General features: G+C 56.6%; 1 protein-coding gene and 1 long non-coding RNA gene across 7 annotated transcripts in view; one reads left to right on the top strand and one right to left on the bottom strand.

Moving 5' to 3' along the window:
* The window catches only part of LOC119870368, a 21,092-nt gene extending 6,731 nt beyond the window's left edge, over positions 1–14,361 (top strand). The window contains exons 2-3 of the long non-coding RNA XR_005355896.1: positions 6,411–6,548; positions 9,375–14,361. This is a non-coding gene — a long non-coding RNA (uncharacterized LOC119870368). The remainder of the gene's footprint in view (positions 1–6,410; positions 6,549–9,374) is intronic.
* COL16A1 (collagen type XVI alpha 1 chain) overlaps positions 633–14,361 on the bottom strand; it is a 49,088-nt gene continuing 35,359 nt past the window's right edge. For all 6 annotated transcript variants that reach the window (XM_038531304.1, XM_038531301.1, XM_038531305.1 and 3 more), the window contains 19 exons: positions 14,283–14,327; positions 14,087–14,140; positions 13,725–13,760; positions 13,321–13,383; positions 11,045–11,116; positions 10,828–10,881; positions 10,215–10,259; positions 9,960–10,004; positions 9,583–9,636; positions 9,090–9,143; positions 6,996–7,046; positions 6,568–6,657; positions 5,150–5,185; positions 4,352–4,396; positions 3,278–3,466; positions 2,849–2,915; positions 1,944–2,120; positions 1,667–1,744; positions 633–971 (listed from right to left, as the gene is read on the bottom strand). In XM_038531304.1, coding sequence (XP_038387232.1) covers positions 769–971; positions 1,667–1,744; positions 1,944–2,120; positions 2,849–2,915; positions 3,278–3,466; positions 4,352–4,396; positions 5,150–5,185; positions 6,568–6,657; positions 6,996–7,046; positions 9,090–9,143; positions 9,583–9,636; positions 9,960–10,004; positions 10,215–10,259; positions 10,828–10,881; positions 11,045–11,116; positions 13,321–13,383; positions 13,725–13,760; positions 14,087–14,140; positions 14,283–14,327 — 1,458 coding nt within the window. In that variant the 3' untranslated portion in view covers positions 633–768. The remainder of the gene's footprint in view (positions 972–1,666; positions 1,745–1,943; positions 2,121–2,848; positions 2,916–3,277; positions 3,467–4,351; positions 4,397–5,149; positions 5,186–6,567; positions 6,658–6,995; positions 7,047–9,089; positions 9,144–9,582; positions 9,637–9,959; positions 10,005–10,214; positions 10,260–10,827; positions 10,882–11,044; positions 11,117–13,320; positions 13,384–13,724; positions 13,761–14,086; positions 14,141–14,282; positions 14,328–14,361) is intronic.

Genomic DNA, 14,361 nt, shown 5'->3' with positions numbered 1-14,361 from the left:
CCAGGTGCAGCCTGAATTGGCTCTGGGCCACTCTCAAGAAGTAACTAGGGTGGGCAGCCCCCGTGGCTCAGTGGTTTAGCGCCGCCTACAGCTCAGGGCGTGATCCTGGAGACCCCAGGATCAAGTCCCAGGTCGGGCTCCCTGCATGGAGCCTGCTTCTCCCTCTGCCTGTGTCTCTGCCTCTCTCTCTCTCCTCTCTGTGTATTCTCATGAATAAATAAATAAAATTAAAAAAAAAAAAAGTAACCAGGGAGGATGGGGTACCAAACACCAGTTTCTCTAGGGAAGCAACCAGGAAGGGGCCTTTATGAGCCATAAGCAGGGTCTTCAAACCTGCTTTTGGCTCATTTATGGGAACAAGCTGAGTGATGCCCCTTCTCTGACTTTGAGAAGTGTGCCACGGAGGGCAAGACACAAGTTCCACAGAGGACTGAAGCAGGACTCAGAAGCATCTAGAGAGGGGAGCTGAGCTGTGGGCATCCTATACAGCAGCATACCCCAGCTCCGCTGGTTGACCACAGACATGAAAGGCCCTTTTTTTTTTTTTTTAACTCTAGGAATAAATGACAGAGGGGTATGACAGAGAGGCAGTGGCAGCACCAGAGAACCCCCACTGGAAGTGGGGTTGCAGGTAGTTTTGTTCATTTATTGATAAAAAAATATTAATAGCAATTCAGAAAAACAAAACATTCACAACCCATCACAGAGTCCTGTAAGTTTCAGCCATATGTTCCCAATGGAGTCCTTCATCTGACGGAGCTGGTGGTTTCAGCCGAAAGGCCCCTTCATGTTCTTCATGGGTGGGTACTGCTGCTCCATTGGCATGGCTCCAAAGCAGTCAGAGGGGTTACAGTGGCCAGCCTTGCCCGGCTGGCCCATGGGACCTGGGGGCCCAGGGATGCCAGGAATGCCTTGCTGGCCCATTGGTCCAGTGGCACCCATCTTGCCATACCCTGGAGGGCCTTGAGGACCTAGGGAGGGAAGAGTCAGAGGAAGAACATCAGGAGACCCAGGTGTCAAGAATAGAAGAAACCATGGTCATGGTAAATAATACTTTACATTTGATAAATATTTGTCAGGTTACAACGGGTTTAACGTGAAGACTTGATCTGATCCCCATGATAATTTAACAATAACAACAATATTATTGGCTAGTTTTATTGGGAGCTGCCATGTGCCAGGCACAAGGCGAGTGCTTTTGATGCATAAGTCAATGAATCTTCACAACGATTCTGTGAGACAGAAACTATCATCTCATTTTGTAGATGAGGACAGAGAGATGAGGCTGAGAGACATTGCCCATGTGGTAAGCAGTGAAGCTAGGTCTCAGAGCCAGGCCAGCAGGCTTTGGTCACTTCTCTTTTGTCTCTACAGCCTGACTTAGTGACCTCATCAAGGTCAGACAGCCAGGATGATGCCGAGCAGGACTTGAGCTCACATCCCCGGGCCCCACCATATCCGACTGTCTTCCCCTATGTCCTGCTAGCCTAGTTTAGGACTTGAGGATGGACTCTGGGTCTTCCGCTCCCTTCCTTCAAACACCTGGCATTACTGTAAATGTTGGCTGATAGGCCTGTGCTATTTGAGGTTCTCCATAACTATATTGTGTTGCAAAACAGATCTCAGCTGCTCAAGATGCATGCTCTCAAATTCTGGCTCTTCCTACCTGGCGGGCCGGGGAGACCATTTTCTCCTGCAATGCCGATACCAATGTCCCCTTTTTCACCTTTGGTACCGGGCAATCCTGGGACAAAAGAAATAAAATAAGTCCTATTCCTGAGCAGAAAAATGACACAGCTGGTCAGATTAGTTGAAACACACACACACACACACACACACACACACACACACAAATCAGACTCACAATAGACCTCATGCATGCTCATGCCTGCCCCCAAAGAGTCCCCCATGCACTTTGGGAACTGGGGTGGGGGCAGAGCTACCTCTCATGCCTGGCACGCCCTGCCGTCCTTCCCTGCCAATCTGGCCAGGAAGTCCGGGTGATCCCGGAGCGCCTGGCCGGCCTGGGGCACCGTCCTTCCCCGGGGGCCCTGGTCGTCCTGGAGCTGCGGCCATCTCCATGGGGAACTGCATCCTGGAGGTGTAGTAAGCCATCCTCTCTGTAAGGAAGGATGGAGACAGGTCACATGGTGCCCCAGGGGCCTCAGACGGGCACAGATAGGCTGCCAGCCTAGAGTCCAAACAGCCATTCTTCAATGGGGAGTCAGAGCGAGGAACTCTGGGGCTGATCTCCTGAGTGGCCTCCCATGCCCTCGCCTCCACCTTCCTGTGCACGGTGGTCCTTCGGCAGCACAGACCTGACGGCGGCCTCCCTCTTGTCCCACACCCTCATTAGTCCACCACTGGCTTCACAATAGAGTCCAGACTCCTTGCCCGGCATTCAAGGTCTGCTTCCCAAGCAAGATGGCCAGCCCCATCAGGACAGGGTCCATGTTCTCCCCAGGCCCTAGCATGGCAAGGTTGGATGAACAAATGTACAGGAAAAATGCTTAAAAGTGAAACCACACCAGCTATCTCATGGTTGCCGCTCGCCCCTCTATTTAGAGCTCACTGCACGCGGACTCGTTTGATTTCAATTTTCTTGTCTGTCTCCTTTGCTCCAGTGGGGGCTCGCGGAGCACGGGGGGAATCATTTTATCTCTGAACAGAGCAGGTGATAAGGTAGGTCTGACGTCTAATTGAACATATGCCTGGAAACGGAGGGGGGGTGGTGGGGGGTGACTGGAGAGGGGAATAGAGCTTTAAGGGAAAGGAGGCCAGGGCAGGGCGGAGAAACAGCTGGGAAGGGCCAGCAGCACCCACTGCCACCCAGCCAGCTGCCAATTACCATCAAACATTTTAATGATCTCTTGTCTGATGAACCTCTTGATTTCATCATAATTCACCATGTCTCCCTGAGGAAAAGGAAGAAAACCTGCCTCAATTATACTTCCAAGCCTGGTGCTCTACCCCTGGGAATACTTTACGGAGATAAAGGATAAGGAGGGGAACAAAGCTGCTAGGAGCCTCCCACAGATACTTAATCCAAGGTCCTAACCCCCAGGAAATGGTGCAAAACGTTTTGTGGAGCAGCTCGTTTTTCTGGGGAACGGGCTCCCAAACCTCCCCACTCTTCCACACGCCATTAAGAACCACTGATACGGGAGTCATGCTCCTTCCCTCAGAGGGCCAACAGGAGCTTCCAGAATGGTCCCAGCTCCGCCCTGCGTGCCTGCTCTGCGGCACGGTGCCCATGATTGCTGGCCTTCCCTCTTACCATGGAGCCAGGCACCCCGGGCAATCCTGGGCTCCCTGCAGGCCCCGGAGATCCAGGGTGGCCCCTCTCTCCTGCAGGACCTGGTGGCCCAACAGGCCCCATGGAGCCACTCTTGCCAGGCCCACCAGGCATGCCAGCTCTTCCCTTCTCTCCTGCCTGGCCCTTCTGTCCTGAAGGTCCTGGATCACCCTACAAAGACAGGAAGTCACATCCAGCATTGCCAAGTACTATCTAGTCTACTTCATGATGTCTCAGCAATCAGCCCGCCTACTTCCATCCCCCATCCTGGCCCCTGGCGACTTCCCCTGACTGTGGCCGCAGCATCCTGACAAGTTGCCCCACCTCACTGCCCCCAGAGCGGCCCTCTTGAAAAGACAGCTTTCATGCTTAGACATTCTGAAGGTTCCCGGCTGCCCTCAGGATAAACCCTGATTCCTTGGCCAGACATTCCAGATCATTCATAATGTGGTCCCAATCACCTCTTCTCCAGGCCCACCTCCCTGGCCCTGTACCTGCAGCCACGCCTCACAGGTTAGAACTTGCCTTCGGCCACACACCTTAGCCCTCCTGGCCTGGAATGCCCTTCCCCTCCTTCCACCCGGTGCACTCCTCCCGCTCAGCTAAAATGCTCCTGTACTTTGCCCTGCCTCCCTGACTTGCCAGGCTGAGGTGAGTGCTGTATCTAATCTGTAAAGCCTGCCATGCCCTAGCATAAGTGCGACTGGACTAAGTGAGCAGCTATTGTTCAGAGACCTCGGTTTGCCCAAGGCTGGGACAGAGGGCCTGGAATCTACGTTAGATCAAGCAGATGCTTGCAGCCTGAGTGGATCAATCAATCAACTGGTCAGTGAATGAATGGACTTGAGATTTCCATCCTCCCAATCATAGCTAAGAAATAGGCCCATGTGAGAAGCTTTTAGAGATGAGGTTGCTCCAAGTTTTGAGTTCTGCCCACGATTTTCTTCCTGTCTACTGACCTTCCTGTGTCTCCTCTCCATGGCTACAGTCAGAGCTTGGAACAGGCCTTCATCACTCATGAGTTTTTCCCCTCAAAACCAGCCATTGCCCACTCACCTTTGGACCAGGGGGTCCATAGAGTCCCTGTTTTCCAGGGGGTCCCTAGAGGAAAGCAAATGTCAGGGGTCAAGTCTGGGCAGCATCTCCAAGCCATTCTGGGGAGGTAGGTGCCATGAAAGGACCACCTTCCACAGCCGTAGGGCCTGGAGCTGTATCCAGCTAGGCTCTGGGTGAGGAAGGACACCAGCCTCCTCTCTGTTGGTTGACAGCTAGAAGGGAGAACAATGTCCCCCAGGGCATGGCCTTGTGTGATCATATTGGTTGGGTCCCTTGTCACAAACAAAAAGAGGTGAGAAGTCAGAGTGAAAGGGCCAGTCCATGGCATATTGGAAGCCCTTCCAAGAGCTGGGGCCCAGGAAATGTTTGTTTGGAGTCTACTACCACCACCACCTCATCACCACCACCATCACCACCACCATCACCACCACCACCACCACCACCACCACCACCACCACCACCACCACCACCACCACCACCACCACCACCACCACCACCACCATCACCACCACCACCATCACCACCACCACCACCACTACCACCACCATCATCACCATCAGCTTTCTTTGGCCAGGTACACAGTCAAAAAATAGGGAAGAACAAGTGTCATGCATCCTTCTCCCCAGCCCCCAATCCTTCTCCCCAACGCAGCAAGGGCCACCAAACTCCTGCATATCTGTCTGGAGGGAGTCTGTGCATTCAGGGAGTGTTCACTGAGTGAACAAAGAGGGGTGAGGGCTAGGCTAGGAACAAGCAGCAGCATCCCCCAGGGAAAGGAGGAGCCCAGCACGACAGTACCTCTTTGCCAGCTGCACCATCTGCCCCAGGTTCACCCTGTGGAGTAGAGAGCGGTAGACATATGATTGGCACTAACCCAGCATGGCATCACCTGCCTCCCCCTGCCCACCACCCGCACTGAGCCCTGTGCCACCAAGAGACCACAGTTCTCCAGCCCTCACCCTGAGACACTTGGGGCACAGGCCATGGAAACCTAGACATCCTCCCTCCCTCCACTCCAATCTCTCCCAGAGCCCCAGCCAACAGCCCCAGCTGCCCCCTGAATGAGCTGTACGAAGAAAGAGCACACTGCATGCTCCTTGCTCCTGGCTTGAGGTCCCAGGCTCTTGCAGGATCCCTAGCTCTGAGTTTATGTTACATGTTTGCCGAACAGAGGCAGTAATTGTGAACCTCTGTCCTTCAGTGAGGTTCCAGGGCAGCCTGAGCCTGTTCCCTCCCCAGGACAGGACAGGTTGTATCTTGGGCCCAGCCTGCTTCTGGTGAGATGAGAGAGGGCCAGAAGGTTGGAGGGACCTGCCTGCCCTGGGGCCATGGCAAGAATCAGAGTGTGTAGGTGAGATTCCACCTTCTTGGCAGATGGGCCAACTATCACCCCTGTACCAGCCCCAGGGTCATGGCTACAGCTCCAGAAGAGAACACCCTGACCTGGGGGCCAGGAGATCTGGGTTCCTGCCTCAGTTTCCCCAGGAGACTTAATCCCTAAGACTGGCTGGCAATCCATCCATCTGATGTTGGTCACTTGTCTGGAACTTTTGAAAGAGGGCATATTGCAGAGTGGCTAAGGACGTAGGTTTTGGAATCAGGCAGGCTCTTCGGCTCACTAGCTGTGCAATTCCCCCACCACCTACTTAACCTTGTTGAGCTTTGGTTTCCTCATCTGTAAAATGGGGACAATCAGATCTACTAAATAGGGTTGCAGTAGAGATTAAATGACAAAATGTCAAGCGCTTAGGTCACCGTTCAGCACACAGTCAGTGACCAATATATCACAGCTCTTGGTATTAAGCGCCAACTGAGACCAGGAGTGGTTTGGGTTGCCGAGAGGGCTGCGGTAATGGCACTGCATTTCTGGTCCCTGGCATTTAGATTCTCGGGGGTTGCTAGCAAGCTCCCCCAGGGAGGGGGCAGGGGCAGAATGGGCGCCAGCTCTCCCTTGCCTGACACCTGGTCAAGGGATTGGCACAAGTGGTGCGTGGTCAGAGGCGGTGGCCTGGTGCATACTTGGCAAGCACTGGCTGGCAGGGCTTGTCCTTTCTTCCAGATATGATGTGATCCTCAGGCACAAGCTCTGTGCTGCCATCTTCCATGCTAACAACCTCTCCTTCCCTGGAGGCCCTGGACAAGCAGCGCTGTGCTCCAGTGACCAAGCCAACTGGCCCTTTATCCTTGGGGCTGTGCAGTAAGATGTGGGGTCTTACCGGGGGGCCAGGGTGTCCAGGGGGGCCAGGCTGGCCTGGAAGCCCTAGAAGGCCCCTTTCTCCAGTGGCTCCCCGATCTCCTTTTAGGCCCTGAAGAGAAAGGGGGTGGGTGGTGAAGGGGATGGGAGAGGCAGCAGTGAACCCCACACAGCAGAGGCAGGTGTCATTGTGTGCCTGGGACCATGCCCCCAACCCTCAGGCCCTCCAGGGCAGGGGAGCGCTGCTTGAACCTGACATAGGGCCCCATGATGGCCTCTGGCCCCCTTCAAAGGCATTTACCACGTGCCACTTGGGGAGACCCAGGAGGCAGGAGAGGCTGAAGCCAGGAAGGAGGGGGGTGGACACAAACTGTTCTCCCCACTCCCCTCTGTGCAAGGACCCCCAGCCTGACTCCCAGGAAGGAGGGGTGCGGGGAACATGTCACTCACCATTGCAGAGATCCCGGCAGGACCTGGCTGGCCTGGAGGCCCTGGAGGCCCCTAAAGATAGATGAACTCAGTGGGCTGGAAAGAGTCCTGGGGAACAAGGCCCCCCAGGAAGCAAGCGAGGGACCAATAGACCTTAAACCTCAGTGGCTCCGTCCTCCTCCCTAAACCCTCCTTCCCTCTGCTCTTGCCCTCAAGCTTCTACCGAAAGATCTGTGCTGGAGCTGACACCTAGGAAGGTCCCTGAGCTCACAGGACGGAGAGGATGATCTGGGAGCCAAGGGCAGAGGGCAAAGGCCTGAAGGTTAACTATGTGCGCCTGTGGTCTTCCGAGGCACCCCACTTCCTCCTGTTCTGTGGGAGAAGTAAAGAGCAGGAGCTGGGGGCTGCATAGCAGGGGCTCAACCCCAGCCCCAGAGACCAAACAGATAAGCCCAGGCCTCAGCCACTGGGCCTCCCTGGTCCCTTACTCTGCTGCCACTGGAGGGCAGTGGGACTCAACACGCAGGGGTGCTCGACCCTGCTGGGCTGGGGTGGTGCCTGAATGTGGTCCCCATCTCTGAATCACAGCTCATATGCCAGCCCCCTGCTGAGAGCTGTGCCTTCTCTGAAACCCAGGGCATGCAGACCGCTCTCTCAGCCTGCCCCTCCACGCTCCCAGTTGGAAAGTTCTGGAGGCATGGACTCTACTCATTGCTAGACTTCTGGGGCAGAACTGTCCAGCGTTGGGACTAGCACAGAGCAGGGGCTGAGGCTGGACAGAGAGAAGTGAGGGGGGAACCTTGTGCCCCCTTTCCCCAGCCCCCAGTGAGTCTGTGATGGGCTCACAATTCAGAGCGTGCAGTTCCTTTCATCTATAATGTGAGCGGGGAGTAGGCTAGACCCGGGGTCCCCAAGCCAGGGCCTCTGGATCCCTCATACACACGGTGATGAGGACCTGAGAGCTCCTCTTTTTGGTCATGAACTATTTTTAACATTTCCAGAAGCCTCTCAGAAACTGTAGATCTGCCACAACAGGCCTGCAATCAAACGCGAGTGTTTCCTTTGCTCAGGAACCCCATCAGCGTGGGGCCATCACACTGATCAAAGGCGCCCATGGGCAGCCATCTCTGTTACTGAGGAGCAAATTCAGACGGGGAAACTCATTATTGCTTAATAACTGTCCTCTCCAAGTTGTCTTACCTCTGTAAGTGCGCCACCCACGCAGCTGGCCACCCGCCTACACGCGCACACAGAAGGAGGCTCCCCGCCCCTCCCCCACGCGGGTTGTCAGCACGTCCTCCAAACACGGCCCCTCTGCCTGCGGCCACCACTCCGTGCCAACCACCGACCACCGCGACCACCCCCACCACACCATCCCTCCGGACAGCTCAGCTTCCAGGCTGCCACCTGCACCCCTCCCCTCCTGATCACACCTCCAAGGTCCCAGGTCTGCACTAGGTCCTCTGCAAGCACAGCTTTCCGGCTCCCACTCAGGCCCTTCTCAAACTCCACTCCAGCCACCCTGACCTTGGGGCTCCCCCCACCCACCAGGCCCCTCCCTGCCTCAGGCTCTTTGCGTCAGTAGCCACCCTCCCAGCCCTCCCTTCCGCCTGGACACTCTTCCCCAGACTGCTAGACAGATGGCTCCTTTTGTCATTCAGGCCTTGGCTCAAATGCCACTTCTGCAGTAAAGGTGCCTCTAAAGGCGCCTCCCAGGCCCTCCCTGAGACATCACATCCCTGCCTGATGCTTGTGCATTAATCTGTTTGTTTGTTATGCCAGTGCGGAAGCTCTGGGATCAGGGGACCTTGTCGATCTCGCTCACTGCCTTTAGCCCCATGCTTGGAACTGTGCCTGGCATGGAGCAGGTGCTCAATTATTGCTCATTGAATAGCTGAATGATCTCTGTTTGATAAGTAAACTCAAAATGTGCCCAGAAAAGAAGAAAATGGCAAAAAGCCTGGGCACCACTGGATTAGGTGGGTCCGAAGCCCCTTACTGCGCTACAGGGCTGCTCCTGGGGCCAGTGCTCTCAGGCCATCACTGGCTCGCCCACCCCAGCCCCAACAGAATCCTAACTCTCATAAAGGCAGAGGCAAGAATGCTTTAACTCACAATGTGGCCTGGGGGGCCGGGTCTTCCCTGAGGTCCCATGGCACCAGGCTCACCCTGTAGGAACCAGGAAAAAAAAGCGACAGGGAAGCAGACTTAAACACATGGGGATGTTAGGTAGGACAAGGCTGAACAGAGCAAGCGGACCGCCAACAGAGACGCTGAGCTGGGTCCCGGGCCCCAGGCCCACACTTTCCAGGGCCCACCTTGGCCCCTGAGTATTGTTGGAGAGACAGACCTGAGCCCCCAGCCTGAGAGGGCCAGGCCCGTTTTTTTTTTTTTTTCCAGGCCCTGTTTTTAGACGAGTGACCCAACAGCCTGCAGTTGCAGGAGCGAAGAGGTGAGGAGGAAGAAGGTGAAGGTGTGCAGTTTGGGGCAAACCTCCCCCAGAAGGCCCTAGGAGAGAAGGCAGCATCGGCCAGTGAGTGGGAGGGGAGTGGCTGCGTCCAGGCCTCGGCAGAGCCCACAGTCAGCTTGTGCTCAACTCAGCCCTTACCTCTGCTCCGGGCCGACCACTGCTGCCTGGGGGACCCGGTTTCCCACAGTCACCCTGGAAGAGAGAGGGCCAGCTGGAGCGCCACAGACCTCTGCTGGTCTCCTCCGGCCTCATGTTGACCCCACATCCGAGGAGTCCTGCTCCCTGCCCCGCCTCCAGCCAGCAGCACCCTCGATGCCCTCAGGCTGGTGGACGGCGAGGCCTGACCCAATCTGCTGGCACTGTGGTCTCAGGAGGCTCGGACGCAGGGATGGCATCTCAGCCAAGGCTCAGTGGCACGGGCACTCCTGCAAGGAGCATAACCCCCATATCTGCCTGGGGTCAGGCCTTGAGGAGAGCTGAGAACACCTGCTCGGCAGAAGTCACCAGGCCCTCACCTTTGGTCCTGGGAGGCCAGGGTGTCCTGTTTTTCCCTTGAAGCCCTGGAAGAAAAAGTGGGAAGCTGCTACAGGCCCTCGTCTCAAGCAGAGGCCACTTCCCTTGCCTCCTTCCTCAGGTTGAACAAATCAGACCCCTCCAAAATCCTAACATGGTCCTCAGAGGATCTGGACTTGAGCTGCCCCACCCACCAAGGAGAGCTCACACCTGCTCAGCTTTGGGACTTCCCAGCTCCTCCTTGCAGCTCAACTTACCGGGGGTCCCATGAGTCCGGGGGGGCCAGCGGGACCAGGGTCCCCCTAGAGAAAAGACAGGATGCCCACTCATTCACCACTGCCTTCCTTCTCTCCAGGCCCCACCTCCACCCCCAGGATAGAGGGAATGTCACAGGAGGTGGAGGGAAGAATCTTGAGCCCGGATCGGCCTCTGACTGGCTGTGGACCCTCAGTGAATCTCACTTCTCTCTAGAATCCCAATTTTTCTTCTTTGGGGACAGAATGGTGTAGATCTTGATGCTCTGCCCTTCGCGACTCCCCATCCCTTTCAGATGCCCCAGCAAAACCAGATCCAAGGAGCCAGGGTGATTCCAGTCTTTCCGTATCTGCAGCCTACTCTTCCTGACACCCAGCCTAGTATCTTTAGCTGCCTGGGCTTCTGGATGTCGATCCACTCCCTTGGCTGTCTGCCTTTGGTGAGACCCAGCTCATCCAACCTGGTTAAGGCCACCAGGAGAACTGAAGAACCCAGGGGCTCTGGTGCCATCAGAGCAGTGGGGCGAGAAGCAGATGGAAGGAAGGCAGCTCATCTGGGTTCTGTTGACTTTGGCTCTTGGAAGAGGAAGAAGGAAAGGGGTACCTATCATCTCACCCTCAAGCCAGGCTTGCCGTCCTTCCCATCCAGACCATCCAGGCCAGCAGGGCCCTAGAAAGAGGAAAAAGGCATATCTGCATACTTGTGCTGGAGCCCTAGGAGGCAAGAGGCCTGACCAAGCCCTTTCACCCTATCCACCCCTCACCCAACTCCCGCCCCAACTAAGCACGCACATGCACCCCTATGCACACATGCACACAGCTCACATGCTCACCTGAATCCCAGGAGATCCTGGTGGCCCAGGGGGACCAGGCATGCCTGGTGGGCCTCGAATCCCTTCACTGCCCTGGAAAGAAGCCCACCCCACAACAAAGTCAGCAGGGCCTCGTCCCGCTGGGTGCTGGGCATTGGGACGAGGCACTGGGCACTGGGTTCTGATGATTACCGGAAATCAGGACAGCTGGTTTCCAGCCCCACTTCTGTTCTGGCCTAACTGGATATACTCCACAGCACTCCCCAGGAGGATCTGTCTTCATCTGCAAAGCAGCCCCCTTCCCACACTGTTCCACGAGGAAGGGACAGAGCCTATTCAGTCTAGCATCTTCTTCGGGTTTGATTCAGAGACTCAATGGGTGCTCAACTAAAGGCACACATTCAGTTCACGTCGGTCCCAACATCCCAAGCACTATATAGCCTCTGATCTTTCCAGATGAAAAAAAGGTGGCCCCTGTCCTCAAGAAGCTCACAGTCACTTTCAGAAGAGGGAGCGGCTCACTCCGGCCAGGGGTCAGGGAAAGTATCACAGAAGCATCACCAGACACTAGACTCTGAAGCATAGCTGGGATTTGGACAAGTTGGGGAAGGACAAAAGGGCAAGCCAGAGGGAACTTCAGAGAAGGATACAGATTTGGAAGTGGTCATTTGCCTGGGGGGCCCATGTGAGGGATGGGGTGGGAGGTAAGGCCGGAGAAAGGTAGGGCCTAAATGGGGGGCATGCCCTGAACACTGTGCTAGACTCTATCTAACAGACCAGTGCTTTTCAAACTGTACTTCTCAGAGCCCTTGACGTTCCTGGAGGAGCGTCAGAGATGGGTGCACGAAGTGGGACCCCAGAGAGTGGACCCAAACCCCTTGCCCCTGCCTTAGCCAGAGCGGCTCCACTCGTGTCTGTTTTATACATTGAAGGTTCACGTGAGCTCCTGTGTGATGAAAGGGCCCGGGGACTTCAAAATAAAGTCTGGGAACCACTGCTCCAGGTACTGGGGAGCCACCGACTGTTCAAAGCAGGGAAATGATGAGAATCAACGTGTGAACTAGAATGTTTACTGGAGAAGGGAGGGGGCAGCTTGGTGTGGAGGGCTGCCACGTAGCCTAGTGGAAAGGGAGTGGCTGCTCTGGTGCAGTGGCTGAGGACCCGCCAAGGGGAAATGATCCAGCTAGAGACCCCCTCCATGGGGGGTGGGGAGGAGAGTCCCCTGTGGCATTGCAATGCCACCAGCTACCAGGAGGGGTCAGCACAGCCCCAGAAAATGTCAGTCCCATGGGGCGTGGAGTGGGGAACCCCTGGCCAGGGGTTTGGGATTCTCTGCAGTGAACAGCCTAAGGAGAGCAGGCAAGGACTGGGGCACGGAGCCAGCCCGGAAGGCTCTGGACAGGGGCTGCCACCTGGGTCCTCCACAAAGAGCCACCACCACCTCCACCATGACTGATAGGTGCAGGCTCTGGGGAGGCAGGGAGGCACACCCAGCCTCTCTGGGCCTCATGGCCTCACCAGGACAGTGAGAAGTTAGACCAGGGTGGCCCTTTTGCAAGTCCCTTCTAGCTCTGACAGCTATGCTATGAGTGTTTTCCGACGAAAGAGGCTCCACCCATGGTTGCAGGTCTCCTGCCTCTCCCCTTGGGTCATGAGCCCCCCACCCCAAGCTTAGAAGTCATTTCGGGCCTCATTATACTACCCAGGCATCACATCTGGGGAGCCCAGAGGCTGGGCAGAGACAGGAATGTCAGCCCCCAGACCAAGGCAGAGCTAGTCTCCAAACGAGCAAGTCAAACCCAGGGGCAGCTGGTGTGGGGGCTCCCCAGGCTGCCTGACCCTTGTCACCAGCTCACGGGCCATGCCTGCCCTCTCTGGGCCCTTGGAGACAATCTGAGCAGGTTCTATGCCTGTTGTTGTCAGACCTGGAAGGTGAATGGCCAGAGCTGCTCTGGCTTCAGGGCTTAGGGGCTTAGGGAGTTTGGGTTTGCAGTCTGGATGTGCTTCCCTACTCCCTGCAGCTCCTCCTCCTTGCCCTGGAGACAAAGCCAGCCCACTGTGCTCTAGTCACCTCCTCTCACACGCCTCCCTGCGCCCCACTGCGTCCTCCCCAGCCCCTGCTCCCAGCAGGCATCCTGGGCTTAGCTGCCATCCTAGGGCCACTGGTCTGTTGCCCTGTAGTAGACATAACTGAGAGTCAGTCCTTGAATTTCCAAAGGCCTGATAGTGTGTGGGATGGGGCATGGTTGCTGCATGGCTCAGATTTGTGCCTGTGGAGGACTTGGGGTCCTGCTCACCTTCTCTGCTTGGGGGCCGGGTGGGCCAGGCGCTCCAGCCTTGCCTGGGAATCCAGGGGGACCCTATATCAACAAAGGAGCGGATGAGAATGAGAGTGGGGCTGGAGGGACAGCTCCCCTTCCTTCTTCCTCCAGGTCAGCTTCACTGCAGTTAAAGTGAAGCATTTTGACTTCCTAGAAACACCACCTAGGAGCGTTTCTGCTGGCTGGCCTGCTGCACCAGGGCCCACCCAGGAGGCTCTGCCCTCCAGGTCCTGGCTCCTGGAATCAGGCCTGGCCACCCAGGCCGTTCCTCCCATGCCTCTTCCCTCCCCAGGCCCATCTCCGTCCAGCCTGGCCTGGTCAGGCCTGCCCCTCCCAAATAGGATCACATCAGACAGAGCTGGCTTTGTGTTCTCACTCACCGGTGGGCCGGGAAAGCCTGGCTGGCCTTGAAATCCCTAGGGGGAAGAAGCAAGGGACAGTTTGCCACGCCGCCCACTCTCTCCCTCCTGGCTGCCCAGATGGAAAGAGTGACAGGGTGAGGAGGCTGCCTTGAGCCCTGGGGCCTAGCCCCTCCACTCCGCCCAAGATGACCAGCTGGTGAAACACTAGTCACGAGGTGGGAGGTTACAACTCAAGGACGGGTGAGGGCTGGAGGCTAGAGCTGGTCACCCCTCCACACGTGACGGGGGCCACCAGGGAGAGGACCCAGCCCCTCCTCTGTGCCCACCCCCCGGCCCTCCCCCACTGTCAGGACAGCCAGCTACGTCCTGCGGTCACTCACCTGGTCACCCTTCTCTCCCGAGTTCCCTTGGGGTCCTCGCTCTCCTCGGGGACCCTGTCACCACAGAAAACAATGCAGCTGGAACCCAGTCTTTCTTCCCTTCGACCCCAGGGCTGGACCAGGACAAGGAGTCCCCATGTCCACAGTCCCATGTCCACAGTCCCCATGTCCACAGTCCACAGTCCCCTTCACTCACCGCTGGGCCTGCGGGACCTGGGAGACCTTCAGATCCTGGTGGGCCCTGAGCAGACGAAGAGCAGAATCAGGCATTCTGA

Source organism: Canis lupus, chromosome 2 (genome assembly GCF_011100685.1).
Source record: "Canis lupus familiaris isolate Mischka breed German Shepherd chromosome 2, alternate assembly UU_Cfam_GSD_1.0, whole genome shotgun sequence".
NCBI lineage: Eukaryota > Metazoa > Chordata > Mammalia > Carnivora > Canidae > Canis > Canis lupus.
Note: the sequence above shows the minus strand (reverse complement) of the source record. Positions and strands in the feature narration are given on the sequence as shown.